We start from the raw sequence: 21,537 nt of genomic DNA on the forward strand, positions 1-21,537 counted from the left end.
CACACCTACAGTCAATTAAAAGTATCGATCAGCCTAGTCCCCACTTGCATGTCTTTGGACTATGCGAGGAAGCTGGAGTACCCAGAGAGAACCCACGCAGGCACAGGGGAGATGAGGAGATGAGAAAACAAAAATAAAACCACAAACAGCAACTAAAGTAAATAAAGTTCAAACCAGTGCTTTTCCTATCATCAGTAACAAAGTTGTTTCCTAACTCAAAACCTAATTTCTTTAGTCCTAACAGCTCTTGATCAGTAAACTCTGATTTAGCTTTATATAGTGTACCTGATGTGGAAATCAACTCCTTATAATGGAAATACTGCTTGCTAAAGATGAACCCCCTTCAAGTCAACAATGAACAGAAGTTGAACAAAGGCGCAGACAGTGGGATGAATAGAGATTGAAAGGAAAGATGGTGGGATGAGGGGCACAAATAGAGGAAACAGTAGTATCCAGATTACAATTTGTTCCTACATGAATTCATAGCACATTATTTAAAGTAGGAAAGTATAATACAGGAAGATGTGTATTTCACAATGAGGAAGAAGTGAAAATGTTTCAATGCTCTGAGCAAAATGCTGAGAAAAGAGCTGATACTGAACCTTAGAGACGGGAGCTTATAATTGAGAGATCTTTTACTATGAACTTCCGTTGACAAATGGTATTTTTCTTTCAGTGCCTTACAAAGACAAATTTGACTAAGAATATGATATATTTTTAATTTAACTTTTTTTAAGACGTGGTGAAATTTTAGTTCTCCATTCACACTCCATACCGGTTGGTGGCAGTAATGCACCATAACGCTGTTTGCCGTCCACCAAATACATCACAAAGAAGAACAACATCTGTGCTCGCGTTTCAGATGGACCGTTAAAGAAGTGGCGACACAGGAAGTTAGCTTTGACAGGAAAGGCGACTGTTGTTGTATTTTGTAGCCGGCTAACAAACCCGTATGACAGTATTAATAGTTGGTTGGAGAGTAAAATGTTTGCGGGTTTACCTGAACTCGGGATATCAAATGGTGAGGACCTGAAAGAAACTCTCACCAATTGCACGGACCCTCTGAAAGCCATTGACCAGTTTCAGGTAACCTTAACGTAAACGCTCCACTCGGCCAGATAGCCGCCAACTCGAAAAGCGCAGTTTGATTTAATGAGAAGCCTTGCTAGTGCTTACCAACAGGTTTATTTAAACAGTTTGCATGACAAACAAGGGAATACTTGTTGATGTTATGGATTTAACAAATGATCAAAATACAAGAAAATTCAAGGTTGTGCAATGACTAAAGACGTTAATGTAGGAACTGTTTCAGTGATGAGCTCATGGAAACGCTCTCTCCCCTCATGAAAAATGGAGTAGCCTTGGTCAAAGCCAGCCAAAATGGCACAAGCACAAAGAAGAAGAAGGGATTGTTCAGTGTGGTGGTGCTTGTGCATGTTTTGATCTCATATCTTACTTCTTAACCTGCACATATATATGTATATATGCGTATATATGCATATATAATGAGTATATATGCGTATATATGCATATATAATGAGTATATATGCGTATATATGCATATATAATGAGTATATATATGCATAGATATGCATATATATGCATAGATATTATATATATAATAAAAATATAACAATAGTTATAATAATAATAATAATAATAGTAGCAGTAGTAACAAGAATTATATTAATAATAATAATAATGATAATAATGTACAGTCTCTTATATTGCACATGAGTGTCCGGTTGTTATCGGGGCAAGCTAATGGTGCTCAGCCCTCTCCTACAGTCCTTCTGTTGGCCCTCCCCCCCTCCAGTGAGGAGTTTAACAGTTTAATGGCTCGGGGGATGAATGAGTTCTTCAGTCTGTTGGTCCTGCACTTGGGGAGGAGCAGCCTCTAGAAGCTGCCATAGGACAACAGTAAGTTTTAAATTTGTTTCTTTAGTAGAAAAATCCAGTTTGATCTATCCCTAGTCTTAATGTACATTCTGGTGGAGAAAATTTTAATATAGCAAAACACAGAACCTTAGTTTGGATTTTAGGAAGTTCAAGGATGAATTTACCCCCAAATATCCTTGAAACTCTACACCATCATATATTGATCTGTAATGTTATTAGTTGATTTCTGACTGCAACAAAATCAATGAAAAGTTTTGCTGCTGAAAAGCTAGTTTTGATTCAGAAAACAAGATGTTTTGATGCTGGCACATGGGCCAGCTCTACGCTGGGGTGAGAAGGGGCACTGCCCCCTCAAAAAAGTGTTATGCCCCCTCAAATGAAAATTAAGATGTTTTTTTCAAATAATTACCAATATGAATGCAATTAATCACAGTTTTGCGACTTCTTGACGAAAAAGACACAAGTTCAGAATTTCCTCATCTCTCTTCCTCTGCGTTCTCTCTCTCTCTCTGTCTGTGTAGTTTCACATGCCCCTGAGGCCCCCTCCCCTCACCATGTCTGTAAATATCCAATCACCATTAAAATGCAAATGGCCTAATGGTGTTGTAGCCTAATACTTGAGTCAGATTTCACAGAACCCAGGAGATAACACACCTAAATGGAGTTTAACAGGAAGACTTTGAGGAAGCAGTGAAACGTCTTTTTACAAATTGGTCATAATAAGATCATCAACAATAAAAACAAAATTAGATATAAAATTCTTTTAAATACATTTTTGTTGGATCAACTAAGGTCTGTCTGCCTAAAACTGGCCTTGCTGGTACATATTATGTTTATACACAAACTGTGCCCCTATAATCAATGTACAGGTATCGTCTCACAACCTCACTCTTGCAACCACATGCATGCTTTAAAAATGAGTTGAGATTGCCACTTGTGTGATGCATTAAACATGTCACTACAGCTACGACCCTCTTTATTTTTGTTTTTCTCCATGTTTTGAGCATTTACCGCATGCCAGTAACAGCAACAATGCAGTGAGTTGAAGATAACATCTTCTGCACTTCATTTTAAGATGAGGTGCATTTTGAATAGCCTGCATTTATTTATTAATTAATATGTCAGCTTTTGATTTGAAATTTTACAAACAAAATGTTTATTTACTAGTCTTTATTGTGTGGGAAAATTGGACTCAAAAAACACTCCGAACTGCCATCACATTTTCATCTTGTGCACCCCCTAGTGTCAGCAGGTGCATGCACCACATTTTGGGAATCCTTGGCTCACAGGATATCAGGAAAGTTGCAAGATGCTCGGTTTCTTTAGGTCCAATGAAGAACCAAGGCAGGTGTATTGCTAACATAGATAATTTTTTTTCAGTAGCTGGGGGCCATGGAACATCATTAGCTTTATGTTAAGCTTATTTAGCTGGCTCTTTCTACATTCTAAACTGACAAAGATGTGATCCAGGAGGGAAAAATGTCTTTGTGAGCTCAAGACACCTATTTGTAGGTAAAATATACATTTTTAATTTTCATTTACCACTTAGACTTGGTATTCCTTAAATTAATTGATCATTTTTGTTTAAACGATTTCCAAAGAGTTAACAGTATGTTTGTGTATTTTGGGGGGAAAAAAATCGGAGGTAGCACAGAACCTTCATTTAACTGGAAGTGAATTGATCTGTACATAGATCTCATTCCTGATCAGTTTTTGATGAATTATATCTGCAGATGGAAAATGGCATCCTGTTGCCAACTCTTCAGTCTGCTCTTCCCTTCCTGGACCTCCATGGAACACCTCGACTGGAGTTTCATCAGTCTGTCTTTGACGAGCTCAGAGAAAAGCTAATGGAGCGAGTGGCCACCATTGCAGAGGGCAAGGAAGAGGACAGGTATGTTATTGGTTATTTTGGTAAATTTTTGTTTTGAAAGAACCAGCTTAAATGTGTTTTCTTCCACCTTCAGATACGGGAAGCTTGAAGAGCTGCTGGAGAAAAGTTTTCCACTAGTCAAAATGCCCTCCATTCAGCCAGTAGTGATGCAAGTGCTGAAACATTTACCTAAGGTAAGTGTTTAAAGGTGACAGATTAACTCAGACTAGTGCAATTTATTAACGGTGTGCAAAATATTTCATGATAGCACATGGTGTAAAGATGTGCTGAGAGACTGTGGTCATGTGATTTAAAAAAAAAAGAAAAAAGTAAGAATAATCAAAATTTCAATCTGTAATTGAACCAAATCTACTCAGCTCATGTCAAATTTATCTGTAACAGGTGCTTGTAATATTTTGACCATCCCATCCATATTAATGAAGATTTCAGATTGTTAGAAACAGACCCTGGTATGTCCCATAACAGTTCAACATCACCAAAAACGACAGCCTTGAAAATGATCATAACAATGATTCAACTCCTATCCCAATGGCTACGGGCGAGAGGCTGGGTGCACCCTGGACAGGTCGTCAGTCCATCGCAAGGCCAACACATAGAGACAGACAACAATTCACACTCACAGTCATACCTACGGTCAATTAGCCTGGTCCCCAACTGCATGTCTTTGGATGATGGGAAGAAGCTGGAGTACCCGGAGAGAACCCACGCAGGTACAGGGAGAACATGCAGACTCCACACAGAAAGATCCCGGATCCGAGCTGGGTCTCAAACCTGGAACCTTCTTGCTGTGAGGCGACAGTGCTGACCACTGCACCACCGTGCCGCCTCCCAGATATTTCTTTCATCAAAAATTGAGCCAATGGTGCTATATATATAGATATATAGATATAGATATATAGATAGATATATAGATATCTATATCTATATATCTATATTTATCTATATATATCTATATTTATCTATATATATCTATATTTATCTATATATATCTATATATATAGATATATATATAGATATAGATATATAGATATATATAGATATCTCCATGTATAATATCTGTCTGTCTATCTCTGTCTATCTATCTATAGAGATATATAGATATGCACACATATTTATATGTCTGTGTGTATGTACATATATATATGTGTGAGTGTGTATGTATATGTACATATTTCTATGTGTGTATATGTATATATATATGTGTGTGTGTATGTATGTATGTATGTATATATATATATATATATACACATACACACATACATATATACATATACATTTATATATATATATATATATATATATATATATATGTATGTGTGTGTATGTATATAGAATATAATACATGTTGATATATACACACACATATATATAATAATACAAATTATATGGACCACAAATGCCTGTAATACTTATGTTAATTTATGTGGTAGTTGTGGGGATGTGTCACTGCAGATCAAATGATCAAGTACCATTTTTGCAATGTGCTCCCCTGTGAAAGGTACCAGAGAAGAAATTGAAGATGGTAATGGCCGACAAAGAACTTTACAAGGTGTGTGCTGTGGAGGTGAAACGGCAGATCTGGCAGGATAACCAGGCTCTATTTGGGGATGAAGTATCACCACTCCTGAAGCAGTATATTGTTGAAAAGGAAGCAGCTCTTTTCAGCAGCGACCTCTCTATCCTGCATAACTTCTTCAGCCCTTCTCCAAAAACCCGACGGCAAGGCGAGGTAGGTTATGAGTAAGTCTCCCAACATGGAATGTTGGCAATGTTAACCTTTCCTGTTGTGTGAACACTGTAGGTGGTCTTACAGCTGACCCAGATGATTGGAAAGAACGTGAAGCTGTATGATATGGTGCTGCAGTTTTTACGAACACTCTTCTTGCGAACACGAAATGTCCACTACTGCACTCTTAGAGCAGAGCTGCTCATGTCTCTTCACGACCTGGACATCAGTGAGATCTGTTCTGTGGACCCTTGCCATAAAGTAAGGTCATGAACTGTGGTCACCAGGCAATTTGGTGACATCTTTATTTATAAGATTATGACAGGCAGGTTGAACTCATGGAGGTAGAGGAATGACCTCAGAAGTAAAGCTTTTTTATCATGGTATCATCTGTTCTTCTCCTTTTTTCTGCTGTGTATTGCAAAAGTTCACTTGGTGTTTAGATGCCTGCATCCGCGAGAAGTTTGTTGATGGCAAGCGGGCCAGAGAATTGCAAGGTTTCTTGGATGGAGTCAAGAAAGGACAAGAGCAAGTCCTGGGGTAAGAAGTGAGGGCAGTGGCCTTAGATTGTTCATAATCACAGGTGCCTGAAAATATATGTAAGAAATGTGAATAAGTGTTTGTTTGTGTTTTTCAGGGACTTATCCATGATCTTGTGTGACCCTTTTGCTTGTAACACCCTGGTTCTGAGTATCATGAGAAACCTGCAGGAGCTGCTGAGTCAAGATGCCTTACCCAGGGTAAGCACTGTCACACTGTTCGTTGTTCTCTTCCTGTCAGCGCTGAGGACCCAAAGACAACTGCATTTAATTTCCTTCCTTTTGATGCTAACCCATGATTTGTTAAGAGGCATTGCTACACCATCCCCTCGCTACATGAAACAAAAACACAATCTCAGCTAGTTGCTCGCCAGTGTGTTGGTTCTAGGATGACATAGATTTAGATTGTGAAATACAACAGGTTTGCTCAGTCACTGTATGTAGGTATGGTATTTTTGGCAGGCCCTCAAGGAATGGCCCTATGAATGTGTCAGGAGCTTACTGACTGACTTTGTGAGTAAGTGACTCCTCATTGTTGAAACTTGAAGGCACGAATGAAGTAACAGTGCAATTCACACTCTGGACCCGAAAGTGGCACTAATAAGCTGGATACTGACCTCATTGACATCTTGTCTTCTCTACCCAACCCGACACATTAACATTAATTATCAGCCCGAACCCGGCTGAAGCAGGACCCCCCCCACCCCGCTTTGCTTGCATGTTTTTTCTCATACACAGAATTTCCATCAGAATCAAGAACCACTGCAAACACTTTCCACACCTCTGATTTCCCTGCTCCTCTAGTTGTGAGTCTAGAAACAATAAATTCACCTGATCAGAGCTGATATGTTAACTACAACAGAGACTTCGGTAGATTTCTGCATGATTTGGTGATGTGGGTACAGGGTTGATGGCCCTGCCTGGGGCTGTTGTTGACGGGGATTGTGAACAGAAGCTGTAAGTGAATATAGCATGCTTGCAATATCTGCTGGTTAGGAATGTGGTCAGGATGTTGGCTGATATTTGCTGCTGAAAAATAGTCTTGTCCCTAAAAGTCTTACATGTGTAAATCATGCTGAGGTTTGTTGCTCATTCAGATGTCTCTCTGGCTCAACATGAGATGTTGTCAAAGATGTGAACTCTTGTTAGCAGGGACAGCTAAGCTAACTAGCAAGGCTTGGCACTCACTGGCAGCCATGACCGCTCAGAGCAAACTGTTAACGGCCAACCACATAAGGTCAGCATATTGGAATCTTCATTAAGATAAAATGACCATCCATGAAATGGATAAACCACTGACTGAATTAACAATTGCTTTCTATAACTTAATATCACTTCATATAACTGGTATTTATATATTATTACCATAATTTCACTGTGATTGCCACCCAACCAAAAAATATCCTCTGGACCCATTCACTTTAATTAAATTGTATGTCATTTGAGTTAGTTAAGCATCAGAATACACTTCAGTTGACACCCCCCCCAGTTCACAAACTGTATGGTTGTGTTACTCATGTAATAAACAGATAATATTGTACATTATTCATCAACACATATCTGGGCAAGATGTTTCTCTGGTGCTGGCACAGTACAATGGATTATTATTTTTATTTTAATGTGAGTAGTTCAAATGTTTCTGTCAAAATATTTCTAATTAGCTGATTGTAAAGTCCCTAAAGGTAATTCCATGTGTTTGTTAGTTTTAAAATAGCTGAACTTCTGTGAATTGTACAACCCCAAAAATCCAAACAAACATCTCAAATTGTGTCAAATTTGTGGCTTTCTCCAGGACAGTCCAGACCTGATGTTACTCCTGAGGATGCTGTCACTTGGTCAGGGAGCGTGGGATATGATTGACAGCCAGGTTTTCAAAGAGCCTCGTTTGGTACGCACACTTCCCTCCACTACTAGCAAGCATACTTTCATATATTGGATCAACACTGATTATGGTTTGAATAAATTCATGTTCATTCACATTCCTGTTAACACATCGTCAGGATTTGGAGGTAATGACCCGCTTTCTGCCTGCGATGATGTCAGTGGTTGTGGATGACCACACTTTCAATGTAGAGCAGAAACTTCCCAGTGAGGAGAAGAGCACGTTGTGCTACCCCACCACCTTGCCAGACGCCTTCACCAGGTAAAACACTGCTGGGGGTTGGGGTCCCTTTGAAACAGGGGATTTCACTCATTCCTCCTAAGGATAGGTCAAGTTTTTTTCCAGTTGCAGGTTCAGTCACCTTCTATCCTACTAAATCAGAAATCAGTTGATCTAACAGCGCGATCGTAAAGGGGTGCAAACTTGTGAACTTCTTTATCAAAAATAAGTAATATTTGGGATTTACGTGGTGCCAAGTCTGACATTGTGAGTAGTGGTAAAGGTATGATTGTAGAAGGGGTTAGTATTATTTCCATTAACTTGTTAGCAAGCATATATATTATGACTTAAAAAATTTTAGTTTTTAGTAGTTATAATCACACACCAACACACTTAACATTACATTATATTTCAAGCAGTTATTTTCAAAAAGAATGACTCCTCCATAAGAGGAAAAAAAAAAACTTAAGGATCCACTATTTTCCATTGACTGCAGTAGCATACATGTGATCAGAATTCTAAACCTTTAAAAAAAAAATCAGTTTGAGGTACAATTCTGAAATTCTCCTCTGCATCTAGCATGAAGAAAATGAACATTTTGTCTTTTTTTTTCGAAAACATTGATTCATTTTGTACAAATGCAGTAACTTGTTTGCACTTCTACATTTGAAAGCACCGTTGGCTCAATTTTTATAAAAGAAAAATCTGGCAGGCGGCACGGTGGTGCAATGGTCAGCACTGTCGCCTCACAGCAAGAAGGTTCCAGGTTTGAGCCCCAGCTCGGCCCTGGGATCTTTCTGTGTTTAGTCTGCTTGTTCTCCCCGTGCCTGCGTGGGTTCTCTCCGGGTACTCCAGCTTCCTCCTACAGTCCAAAGACACGCAAGAGGGGACTAGGCCGATTGATACTCTAAATTGACTGTAGATGTAGCTGTGTGTGTGAGTGGTTGTCTGTCTATATTTTTTACCCCCGCCCCCCCGTGATCCTTAACAAGATAAGCGGTAGAAAATGGAAGGATGGCTTGTCTGTGGAGAACTGTCTGAAGACGCAGTGAAGCAAGTTAGCTCAACTGAGAAAAAAATGTGGGAGTTGATATGTTTGATAGGTTTAACAGTTTCATAGAAAAATGTCACAATGAACTTAAAAGTTTGTGCAAGTTTCATCTCACAGAGGTTACATTTTTTGTCAGTTACAAAGTTGTGACGGGTTTTATTTGAATTTCTGAAATTTTAAACTTAAGAAGCTTGCTATACTGCCACTATCAGGCTAATTGGGATACAAAGCCGGTTTGGACTAATGTGCAAAGTTGGCTATGTTTTTTGTTGTTGTTTTTGTTTTTTGTTTTTTTTTTTTTAATATATGGGAACATGGGTTTCCATTGAAGAAAACAGAAATAAAGCAGACAAAGATGAGACAGAAATTATAATGACACTTTTAGCATGTAACACTGCATAGTGGTGGATTTTGTGTTGTTTTGAGAAACAGGATGGAAATATTCAAATAGGATGCTCTCTGGTGTTTTGTGTGTCTGTAGAATTTGAAGATACAGGCTGATGTTCTACCTGCTGGGCATTGCTGCCTGACGCACCTCCACCAGTGCCTTCGAGCAAGTGTGCTTGTACACCCCTAGGCTTGAGCGGGTCATCAGCTGTGGACCACCAGTCATGGATGTTTCGCTCCTTTAACCCCAGTACATCTCTTGGTGGTGGACCGATGGCTGGGATCTCTCCCTGCCACCCCCTGCTGATGCCCGAGTTGTTAGGCCCCCACCCCCTATCTCTCCTCCTCAGCCACAGCCAGAAACTACCTTTTTCTGCCTCCTCTACAAGTTCCCTGATGGCTTTCCGACACTCAGCTCCAGTGCATCCGAGGTCGCGGAGCAAGTGAACTGCCGAGGACCCGACAAATCCCCTACAGCCCACCTCGATGGGGCATGTAATAGTTTTCCATCCAGTCTCTCTGCATTCGGCATTCTTTTGATGCTTTTGACCAGAAGAGAGGGGTCTCGCCTTTCCCCAGCCCTGCTCGACCCTCCTGGACTCTTCCCACCACCTCGCGATGTTTCAGTCTGCTGACTGCCGAGTCAAACTCCTCCTGGGCTTTTCACTTCCACCCTGTGCTTACACGGGCACCAGCTGCTCTCACCAGCTGGTCGGTGGATTCCCTCAGCTCCAACACCAATCGGGCCTTCTCCTGCCTGTATCTCTGGCTGATGGAACGTAGTGGCAGCTGCAGCGTGTTCCTGCCCAGCAGCCCTACGTCTGAGAGGCATCTCGGCAGGTCCAGGCACTCTTTGATGAACGAGTTGGCCAGCTTGTCCATCTTCTCTGCCACTGAAGGGGGGCCTCGCACATCTTCAGAGGCCACATCACCCTTGGGTAGAGTATGAATGGGTTGCTCCATACTTTATACTTCCCAAGGAGCTGCCTCTCATTGATCCTGGCCAAGCCGTCAGCAAGCTGCTTCCGCACCGTCTGCCCAATCTGCCTGTCTGAGAAGTCTGCTGTGTAAGTTCTTCCCATGCTACGAACAGGTTGGTTCACCAGCAAGGGTATAGCCCCACCACCTTCGACAAAGATGGTCTGGTCGCTTCTGACCCCTTTCTTCAAGGACAGACTGCGTGACTTGGCGGGTTTAATCTTCATCTTTGCCCAGTTTACAAGTTCGTCAATCCTCTTCAGCAACCTCGATGAACATGCGACTGTTTGGAGGATGGTGGTGATGTCATCCATGTAGCCTCGCACAGGTGGAAGCCTCTGGCCTGTTGGTAGCTTCACTCCAACCATTTTCCTCGCCCCAATGAGGATGATCACAAAGGCCGCAACGGGAGATGGGGGAGATGGAGCACCCCATGGCAATGCCAACCTCCTGCTGCTGCCAGCCTGCCAGCCTGTCGTGAAGTCCTGATGGGTGCAGCACATCTAGAGGTCTGCAAAGTACCTGGCCACCAGGGTGCAAATGCCAACAGGGATGTAGAAAAAGTCCAGAGCATAGTCGATGAGCTGGTGGGGAACAGACCCGTATGCGTTGGCAAGGTCCAGCCACACTACATGCAGGTCTCTTCGCTCTCTCTTTGCTCTCTGGATCTGCTCCCATATGACTGCTGAATGTTCCACACACCCTGGGAAGCCTGGCACTTTGGCCTTCTGGCAGCTGGTGTCAATATAGCTGTTGTTCACAAGGTAGCTTGTCAACCTCTTGGCCAGGATGGAGAAGAAGATCTTCCCTTCAACATTCAGGAGCGCAATGCTCCTGAACTGGCTGATGTTGGAGGAGTCTGCCTCCTTTGGAATTAAGACTGTGACTGCTCTTTGTCACTCTGAGGGGATGACCTGGTTCTTCCACGCCACTCTCAGGAGCTTCCATAGGTGTTTCAGGACTCCTGGGCAGTACTTGTATAGCTTGTACAGTGTCCCATTGGGGCCTGGGGCTGAGGCTGCTCTTGCTTTATGGACGACCTCTTCTATCTCGCTGAGCTTGGGCAGAGCCGCATCAAAGAAGTAGGATGGGGGGTCTGGGCGAGGAACATGGCCTGGTGGTCCTAGTGGAGTTTGTTTCGCTGGGTCGCTTTAGTGCTCTTTGAAGTGACTTTCCAGCTCTGATTGTGTGATCTCCAGCTTTCCGCGCCTCTTATCTTCCAGCAGCTGCCTTGCATGCCTGAAAGGATTCCTGAGGTGTTAATCCCGGGCCCACCAGCCCAGCGAGCCACCGGAGACCCAAGGGAGCCAGCGTCCATAGCCACCCGCCCCGGGGCCAGGGCCACGAAGCCCAGTTCCCCCCCATCGAAACTATGTGAAGGATTTAATTATCGGGGACCAGATTTGTTCGAACTCTGACGATTGACTTTCCTCCCAAGCAGACATTCTCCCCATGGAAATGTGGTCTAATGTAAGGTTTCTATATTGAGTAATGCTTACGTTGTTCTTGGATTTCCAATTAATCAGGATGGCCTTCTTTGCGATGCTTAGAGCAGTGAGGAGCATACAGGATTTGTTTACTTCCATATTAACATTAGTGAGGTCACCTAGCAGACAAAGTGAGGGGGAGGTGGGGATGGGGTACCCTAACCACCATGATAGGTCTTTACAAACCCCCTGCCAAAAATTGTTAACAGGTGTACAAAGCCATATAGCATGTAGGTAGCAGTCTGGTGAGCCAGTCGCACAATATGGACAAATGTTTGTTTGTGTGAGGCCCATCTGGAACATCCTTTGTCCTGTATAGTGTGTTCTGTGGAGAGCCTTGTAATTTATTAATTGTAGGTTACCATTTCGAATCATTCTAAATGTGTTGGAGCAGATTTGTATCCAAAAGTTTGGTTGTGGGTTGATCGACAATCTTTCTCCCATTTGGAGGAAGGAATAGAGATTATAAATTCTGTTGTAGAAACTATTAAGTTAATTTTAGACAGTAGTTTAGGGGGTGAAAGTTGTCAACAAATCTGTTATTCTGGGTGGAATCTCTAAGTCTAACTGGGTAAGGTCAAACCGTGCCTGTATAATAGATTTGAGCTGAAGATATTCCAGAAATTTGTTTTTGTTAATACCATAATTTGCCGTAATTTGGTTGAATTCTATGAATTCTTTGTCTTGGAAGATATGCTCTAGATTTTTAATCCCTTTATCAGCCCATGCAGCAAAATGTATTGATTTTTTATTTTGCAGGATATCAGGATTGTTCCAGATAGGTGTGAGCCTGCAAGGGGTGGTAGATTGCTCTTGAGAAATTCCCACCAGGCTATGAGGGTGTTGCTGATGCTAATATACTTAAAGCAGCTGTGATACTTGATAACAGGGCTGATAAAAGGGAGATCAGAGATTTGGATTTCTTTGCAGAATGTTTGTTCAATATCGAGCCATGCTTGGTCTAATGAGTTTGGCTTAAACCATTTTAGTATGTATTGTAATCTATTGGCCAAGTAGTATTTATAAAAATTTGGTAGTTCCAAGCCACCATAGTCTTTACTCTTTTGTAAAGTCTTTAAGCTTATATGTGGCGGTTTAGCTTTCCAGAGAAATTTGGAGATGTTAAGAGTCGAGTGTTTTGAACCAAGTCCGGGGAGGCTGGGTCGGAACCATCGAGAAAACATAGTTGATTTTTGGCAAGATTATCATTTTCTCTGTTGCTATTCTTCCCATAAGTGATATGGGTAGTGTTCGCCACCGGGTGAGGTTGTCCTCTATTTCTTTAATTAGGGCAGTATGATTTAGTCGTGTCAAGTCAGACAGTTTGGCGGAGATTTTGATGCCCAGGTATTTAATGTTTCCTTGTCGTAGTGGTGTGGCGAGCGCACTCTGGAAACCTGAGTTGATGGGTAGGACAGTTGACTTGCTCCTATTAATTGAGTAGTCAGAAATGGTTGAGAATTTATCAATGAGTGCTATCGTTTCAGGGAGAGATGATTGTGCGTTTCGTAGGAAAAGTAATACATCATCAGCATAAAGGCTTATCTTATGGTTCACATTTGTTGTATCAATTCCCTTGATGTTTTTGTTTTGCTGGACTGGACACAAGCTGAGACATCAGGCTGGTCATTTATGTCGCAGAATACATACATACATTTGTAAATTCTGAAAATGAGTGAACTCCACTTTTTTAAATGTTTTTCGAGGAAAAATACTGTGATCTATCTGTACTAATTCAGGCAACTTTTACATACTCGCACTGCCTTGTGTTCTGCCTGAGATAAACCTTCTTGTGTGAAGTCTACTCATGTTCACATGTACACTTAACATACACCAATTGATGCTAGTGGCCTGATTATGATTGTTCCTGTGATTGTCTTCCTCAGGTATCTGCAGGATAACAGGGTGGCCTGTGAAATGGGTCTCTACTATGTTCTCCACATAGCCAAACTGAGAAACAAGAATGCCCTACAGAGGTTACTTCCTGCTCTGGGTGAGAGACATCCTCCATTGTTTTGTTGTTGTTGTTGTTGTTGTTTTACTTTGAATGATCTTTTTAGATATTATTGGAGCTTCTGTGTTGATTAATTTGAATTATTGTGGGATTCTGAATGGGTCCAGAGTCTGAACAGCATATATGTTGACAATTTTTAAATTTCTCACATTCATTGAGGTAAAGTCAAGTCAAAGTTTATTTCGATAGCATATTTAAAAAGAACCTCAGTTGACCAAAGTGCTGTATATGTAATACAAATATAAATAAATCAATAATCCCCATTAACAAAAAAAATAAATGTAAGCTAAAATAAGCAATAAAAGATCATCAAATAAAACAAGAGTTAAATTGTGCTTATGTGTGTGTGTATATATGTGTGTGTGTGTATATATATATATATATATATATATGTATGTGTGTGTGTATGTATATGTGTGTATATATATATGTGTGTGTATATATAATGTGTATGTGTGTGTGTATGTGTGTGTATATATGTGTGTGTGTGTGTGTGTGTATATACAGTATATATATATGTATATATATGTGTGTGTGCGTGTGCATATACATGTGTCAGTGTTTACGCGTTATTAACTATTTAATCAAACATCCCTTTATCGGCGATACATTTTTTTTAATCGTGATTAATGCGCACGGTGCTTTTTGACCCTTTGGCCATGCCATAGTTTGCGGAAAATCAGAAGTGAACCCACCACTCGTCGCACAGGCAAGATGCAGCTGGTTGCTGCTTGTAAACAAAACAAAAAAAAGAGCAGATGAGCGTTAATGTAGGACTAACATGGAAAAGAATACGTCAGTTTTAAATGGACAGTTCAACTTCAAAGCCCTGCCAGATGGCAGTCTCGACAGGAAAAAAGTGATATGCATACACTGTAAAGCTGAATTTAGTTTCCACCGGATTACGAGCAGTCTTAAGTATGACTTGTCCGTGAGGCAGCCTTCCACTCCCTTCTGGCATAAAACAAACCCCGTTGGATTGTTTGGCATGACAGAGACGGTTGGAGGCGTCCACCAGCCGCAATATCCCCACAGTAACATTTGTGTCCTGTTCTCTGTTGCACTGCCCCCTGCACACTTTATTCATTGTTTTTATTTAATTTACTTTATTCTGTGCTTCACAGTATGATGCAATGCATCAGGATCATCCTTTTGTGTTAATGGCTTAATAGTTCAAGTACTTCAGTTAGTTCTATTAATCATTACTGTTATATTTGTTGGGCTTGAGTTTATAATTAAATTTTTTATCCTGTGCATCTTTTGTTTTGGGTCGGCACAGTGGCGCAGTGGTCAAAATCATTGAAGTCATTTATTTGAGTAAATATGTTTGTTTTATGGTTATAATTTTAAAATTATTTATTTTTATATATATAATATCTATATATAGATCTATATATCTATATATATATAGATCTCTATATATATCTATATATATCTATATATATCTATATTATAATATATATATTATAATATATATTATAATATATTATAATATATAATTATATATATACACATATATAATATATATATATACACATATATATATACACATATATAATATATATATACACATATATATATACACATATATATATATATATATATATATACACACACACACACACACACACACATATATATATATATACATATATATATATATATATATATATACACACACACACACACACACACACACACACACACACACACACACACACACATATATATATATATATATATATATATATATATATATATATATATATATATATATATATATATATATATATATATATATATATATATATATATATATATATATATATATATATATATATATATATAATTGTCTGTCTATATGTGTTGGCCCTGCCATGGACTGGTGACCCGTCCAGGGTGAACCCCGCTTCTCACCCATAGCAGCTGGGATAGGCTCCACCCGCCACGACCCTTAACAGGATAAGAGGGAGAAAATGGATGGATGGATCTTTTGTTTTGTTTGTACTTCTGGACAGTACATTGCTCCAACACTAATAAACATGCTGCATTTGCGGAAAGCAACTATTTGCCTACTCCCATGTTGGTATGGTTCATTTAAAAAATTTTAAGGTAGATTTAGAAGAGATAAAAAAATGTGATTAATCATGAGTTTACTTCGGACAACCATGCGATTACTCAGATTAATTTTTTTAATCGACTGGCAGGTCTAGTATATATGTATATATGTGGTTGTGTGTGTGTGTTTATTTTTGTATACAGTATGTATATATATGTGTTTGTGTGTATTTATGTATATGTGTGTATGTTTGTATTTGTTTATATATATATAAGTATTATGGGTATATATGTATAAATATTTATGCATGTGTATGTGTGTTTATATATGTATGCGTGTATATATACTGTATATATACTTTTTATATGAAGCATAACGCTTCATTTCCTTAAGGGGAAGCAGACTTTAAAGCAGTCGTACCTTTTACTTCTCCTTCATGGGCAGAAGTTATTGGCATAATACTTCATTCTCTTGTCTCTGGCTAATTAAGAAAAGCGAACACATCCCTCTCTGGACACGATATCATCAGGTGGCAACATTCAAATTGATGTCTTGAGGATGGCCACTTCCAATGTGTATTGGACTTGGATTTCATTGGAATAAATAGATCAAAATCATGCTGAAATCACAACATGCAAAGCATTCAAATTTAAGATCCAATCAACTACAGTGGGTTTCAGATGAAGTCAAATTGCAGTTCGCTTCAGGGGGTCTCTAATGCACTTAAACCCTGATTCGAGGGTCCAGGCCTCCTGTCGCAGAAATATCAAGCAAAGACGTAGTAGGCTGTATATGTCAGTGTTGTCACTCTCTGTTCTAACAGTGGAAACATACAATGACATGGCCTTTGGGGACATCTTCCTGCACCTGCTGAGCGGACATCTCACCCTCCTCTCAGACGAGTTTGGAACAGAAGAGTTTTGTTCTGTTGTCTTTGAAGGCTTCCTACTCACGTCGTTCTCCAGGTTTGCTACTTGTGGCTGCTAATGGAATAGAATTGCTTGCCTAGAATCGGTCATCTTCCTCGGAGAGGCTCAAAACACTCCATCAAACATTGTTGATGGCTCTGAAGGGTTTGGAGAAGCAGGCAAGCAGATGTTCAGTGAAAGATGACCTCCAAACCTATCATGTCTGGTTCTCCTGGAAAAATTAAGATATGTTGAGGAAATCCCAAAGGTTCTCCAAACAAGCCTCAAATTTGAAGGCTCAATAATAAAAACCACCAACCTGTTTCAGCCACCGCTGGCCTTCATCCTAATATCCTAGATTCTTGGTGTGTTGTCTTGTCAATTTTAAGATTTTGTTAGCAGGTGTGATTATAATGATGGTATCACCAGTCTTATTTCTGACATTTTCTCATGTGAATATTTTCTAGTAAAGAGAATGTCCACAGACACACCCTCCGTATGTTAGTGCATCTCCACCACAAAGTACTGCCTTCATATATGGAAACCTTGATGAAAACCCTTGAACCTCCAAAACAGGTGAGCTTCACTTTTGTTTAACTGTATTGATCAGTGGAGTTACAGTTATTAACCATTGCATTTGAAAATCTTCCCTTGAGTCTGCTGTCTGTCTCTCAATTAACTAATCAGGGGGCTTTCCCTAAGAATGCTTAGCTTGGATGTTTCAGCTCATTTCATCCAGCTCAATTGCTGGTTACATTGGTGCAACGAAAACAAATATTTCTATATTGATATAGTCAGTACCAAGTAGTATAATTGGTCAAGGACAGCTGTGACATATCAGTGCGTATGTAATCCAATATATTGCAGATATTAAGATACTTTTTGAACAGCACATAAAATGCTAAATAGTGTGAGGGAGTATGTCCATCAGAAAGTGCTCCAGTGTGTCCACTACACTCTGCGCTGTTTGCAGGCAGCGAATGACATCATGCATCTATGCTAGCAGCAGAGTGGATCCATCATACTGATGTTTATTTCACTATTTTATCTTGCTCTATATTAAAAAAATGTAACACTGTCAAACATTAACATTTAAATTGAGTAAGTTCTTTAGGAAATGTATCTCCTACCTTTACATAGTCGTATTGCTACAATATATGGGCAAATGAAAATAGAGGGTTCTATTTTCAGTCCAACACCAAAAAATATCACCATCCATGATTTATTTATTTATTTTATTCCTGCTTTAAAATCTGTGGTAGGCTCAAAAACACTTGTGACTGTGTTGTTTTTGAATGGGAAAGATATAAACTTGAGATAAGGGCACAAATGCCAACTTTATAGCATGATGGGAGGGTCACAGACACTCTCATTTAAAAGCTCACCTGTTCATTACATGGCTTGTGTGTTTCCATGTACTGACCTTTGTGTGTGATGATGCTCACAGAGCAGTGAGCCAGTGAAGGAGTTGTACAACCAACTGTTGGAGTTACTGGAGGCCCAGAAGAAGAGCCCCCCACTAGCAGAGGAGCCGCCATCCCTTGACCTGGGTCTGCACCCTGTGACAGTGCCCACCACTGCCTCCACCCCGACCACACCCATCTGAAAAAGCAGGCTTTGAGAGTCCTGGATGTAACTCCTCAATATCTACATTGCCATTCATTTGATTTTTTTCTTTAGGTTTTTCTCTTTTACTTCTGATATGTCATCCAGATGACAACTGTTTTTTTGTTTTTGTTTTTTTTATTCAAACGTGAAAATGAAACGTTGCCTTCATCATCATGGAAATATGCAGTTTTTTGCTCAAGTAACTGGGTGGTCCAAGGTCAAAGATCAACTTCAGTGTGACATATGTACTTAAAAAAGAACATCTGGCAGTCATTCAACACTATCTCAAACACAAGGCAGAAATGCTGCATGAGCTAAGAAACACTCAATAAAACCTTTTAACTTTCTCTCAAGTCTTCACTTCATCTTGGACATAATGAGTCTGAAAAACATGATGAAAACTGCAACTGGACAGGCTGGTGCAGACAGGCATCCTTAAACCACTCATCTAATTTTGTAATGACCCCCTTTAAGTTTCTGTTCAGACCTAAACTTAACAGCTTGAACCAGCAAGGCAGAAGTTGTAGTTACAAATGACCTTTGACCTGATATCACAGTCAAGTTTGTATGTTTGCATATGTAAGTAACATCTGTCTGATCATATTAACTCTGAAAATATAAAACGAGAATTAGAAAGATGTTGGTGTCTAAGAATTGCCCTTTTGTCAAGTTCATTCATACAACACACTCCAAACTGAAGGGGGCAAACTATTCCCCCTTTTGCGTCCACACACTAATTTAATCATCCATTCAAAGTCAAATACAAATATCCAAAAATGACTATTGCATTCTCCCCATGGGAGATCAATGAACACAGACACAGGATTCATTAAACTTGGCAAACATGGAGTTGGTGACCTGATTTAAAGATTTTGGAGCAGCTAATTATGTAATAAAATCTCCCAGACCCTGCTTATATCTTGAATTTTGGTTCACTTTCAGTGGGTGTCATGATGTTACTCCCAGAGAAAAATCAGTTTGTGATATATTTTATTGCTCATGCCGTTATTATGCTTGGATCAGCAGTACTTGAGGTTTTTAACAGTGTAATACAATACAGATGGATAGATAGAAGACAAGATACATTCAAAGACATTTGAATAATTGTTATCAATAGTTATATATTGATTAAGTCTTGTGTTAGGCGCCAGGGTGGTGCAGTGGTTAGCACTGTTTTGTCACAGCAAGAAGGTTCCAGGTTTGAGCCTCAGCTCAGGCACGGGATCTTTCTGTGTGGAGTCTCCATGTTCTCCCTGTACCTGCGTGGGTTCTCTCTGGTACTCCAGCTTCCTCCCATCATCCAAAGACATGCAAGAGGGGACGAGGCTGATTGGATAGTGTAAATTGACTCTAAATCTCACACTGCAACAATTAACAGTTTATTTAATTTCACTTGTCTGCCATCCATCCTCGAATGCGTTTGTAAAGTTCAAACTTAGGCTTTACAGAAGGCCACTATTTCTCACTTAACGATACCACAACACCCACAGATAGGTTTCAGTTATTTCCTTATAGAAAAAAATAATTAGCCAAAAATGAATCTGACATCAATCTTTCCAATGCTACCCAAACCAATCACATGCAGCATATGCTTCTGTTTGAAAAGATAACATTATTATGGATATAAATGGTGCTTTCAGCAAAATAAATTTACAAGTCACATTGAGGAATTTGCTGTGTTTGTAATGTCAAGTTTTGTGTCACATCTGAAAATATATTTTTTTAAAACATTTGTTTTCTAATAAGTGTCCAAGACCAAAACTGTTTCCTGTTCCAGGATGTGGACATGTCCTGCAAACAGCTTTATACTTTGACATCATTGTTATTTCGTAATTTTCAGATTTCTTGTCTCTTTGGCCTTGTCCATACAAAGGTGAAAACCATCTTGTTTTAAAAACGTTTTCCGTAAACACGGTATCGTGATAACACAAAACCACTGAATTCGCTGTAGTGTTTATTCCATGGGTATAATTGGGGCTGTAATCCTGCCACAGAAACTCACCAAAAATAGAGAAGACAGCATGCGTATAAAAGTAGTGCGACGTAAACAAGCACACGTAATACACTGTTATTGCTGTTTTTGCGGCAAGTGTGCAGGAAAAGGTGGGGATTTAGCATTATCTTCACAGAAAAGGTGCATTTGGTTTGTAAATGCCAGGTTGATAGCTTCTGATTTTTTCACTCTGGTACCGGGTTCAGAAACGATAGTATTAAAACGTGGGTTCCGTGTGGACAAAGCGCCCATACGATGTGCTCTGGAATCTCTACGAGTGTTATGTATTGAATCTTTCTTTAGTATGGTAAATATTCTGCTTTTCACGGCTGCACAGTGGTGCAGTGGTTAGCGCTGTTGCCTCACAGGTTTCGAGTCCCAGCTCGGGCACAGGATCTTTCTGTGTGAGTCTCCATGTTCTCCCCGTTCCTGTGTGGGTTCTCTCTGGTACTCCAGCTTCCTCCCACAGTCCAAAGACATCAAGAGGGGACGAGGCTGATTGATACTCTAAATTGACCGTAGGTGTGACTGTGAGTGTGAATGGTTGTCTGTCTCTATGTGTTGGCCCTGTGATGGACTGGTGACCTGTCCAGGGTGAACCCTGCCTCTCACCTGAAAGCCACTGGGATAGGCTCCACGTCAAGTTCTGAACTGATCAATACAGAAAAAGAGGACAGATTTAAACTGTAGAAATTGAGTCACCAGATCTTCATAGTAGTGTATTCTGTTAAAATTGAGTAAAAAAATCTCACTGTATTTCTAAAATTAATGAGATATATTTTTTACGCAAAAAAAGAAACTGTTCTCCCCTGTTTTTGTGAATTATTGAGATATGTTTTTGTGGAGGAAACGAAATTTAGTCATGTTTTTCTGAATTAACAAGATTCATTAAT

General features: G+C 39.8%; 1 protein-coding gene across 3 annotated transcripts; it reads left to right on the forward strand.

The window, feature by feature from the left end:
- The first annotated feature begins 861 nt into the window (after positions 1-861).
- Positions 862-20,632, forward strand: nelfb (negative elongation factor complex member B). 3 transcript variants are annotated; one of them, XM_086206947.1, is made up of 14 exons: positions 949-1,086; positions 1,789-1,920; positions 3,633-3,793; positions 3,867-3,966; positions 5,292-5,522; positions 5,595-5,780; positions 5,947-6,059; positions 6,157-6,259; positions 7,851-7,946; positions 8,059-8,201; positions 13,949-14,055; positions 16,959-17,100; positions 17,511-17,619; positions 18,491-20,632. In XM_086206947.1, the coding sequence occupies exons 2-14, from the start codon at positions 1,852-1,854 to the stop codon at positions 18,647-18,649; spliced, it is 1,719 nt and encodes a 572-aa protein (XP_086063073.1). In that variant the 5' UTR covers positions 949-1,086; positions 1,789-1,851; the 3' UTR covers positions 18,650-20,632. The 3 variants fall into 3 exon arrangements, with proteins under 3 accessions (XP_086063074.1, XP_086063072.1, XP_086063073.1); XM_086206948.1 differs by lacking the exon at positions 1,789-1,920 and having other exon boundaries at positions 862-1,021; positions 18,491-20,631; XM_086206946.1 differs by lacking the exon at positions 1,789-1,920 and having other exon boundaries at positions 862-1,086; positions 18,491-20,442.
- The last annotated feature ends 905 nt before the right edge of the window (positions 20,633-21,537 follow it).

The sequence above is a fragment of the Aulostomus chinensis genome, chromosome 6 (assembly GCF_037954235.1).
Source record: "Aulostomus chinensis isolate RoL2024-O1b breed Wild chromosome 6, RoL_Achi_v1.0, whole genome shotgun sequence".
NCBI lineage: Eukaryota > Metazoa > Chordata > Actinopteri > Syngnathiformes > Aulostomidae > Aulostomus > Aulostomus chinensis.

Bases quoted from the DNA above. Each gene is read 5' to 3' on its own strand.
- nelfb (XM_086206946.1), top strand. From the start codon at position 985: ATGTTTGCGGGTTTACCTGAACTCGGGATATCAAATGGTGAGGACCTG. The intron at 1,087-3,632 runs GTAACCTTAACG...TTATATCTGCAG, and splicing joins AAGCCATTGACCAGTTTCAG to ATGGAAAATGGCATCCTGTT. The intron at 17,101-17,510 runs GTTTGCTACTTG...AATATTTTCTAG, and splicing joins CTACTCACGTCGTTCTCCAG to TAAAGAGAATGTCCACAGAC.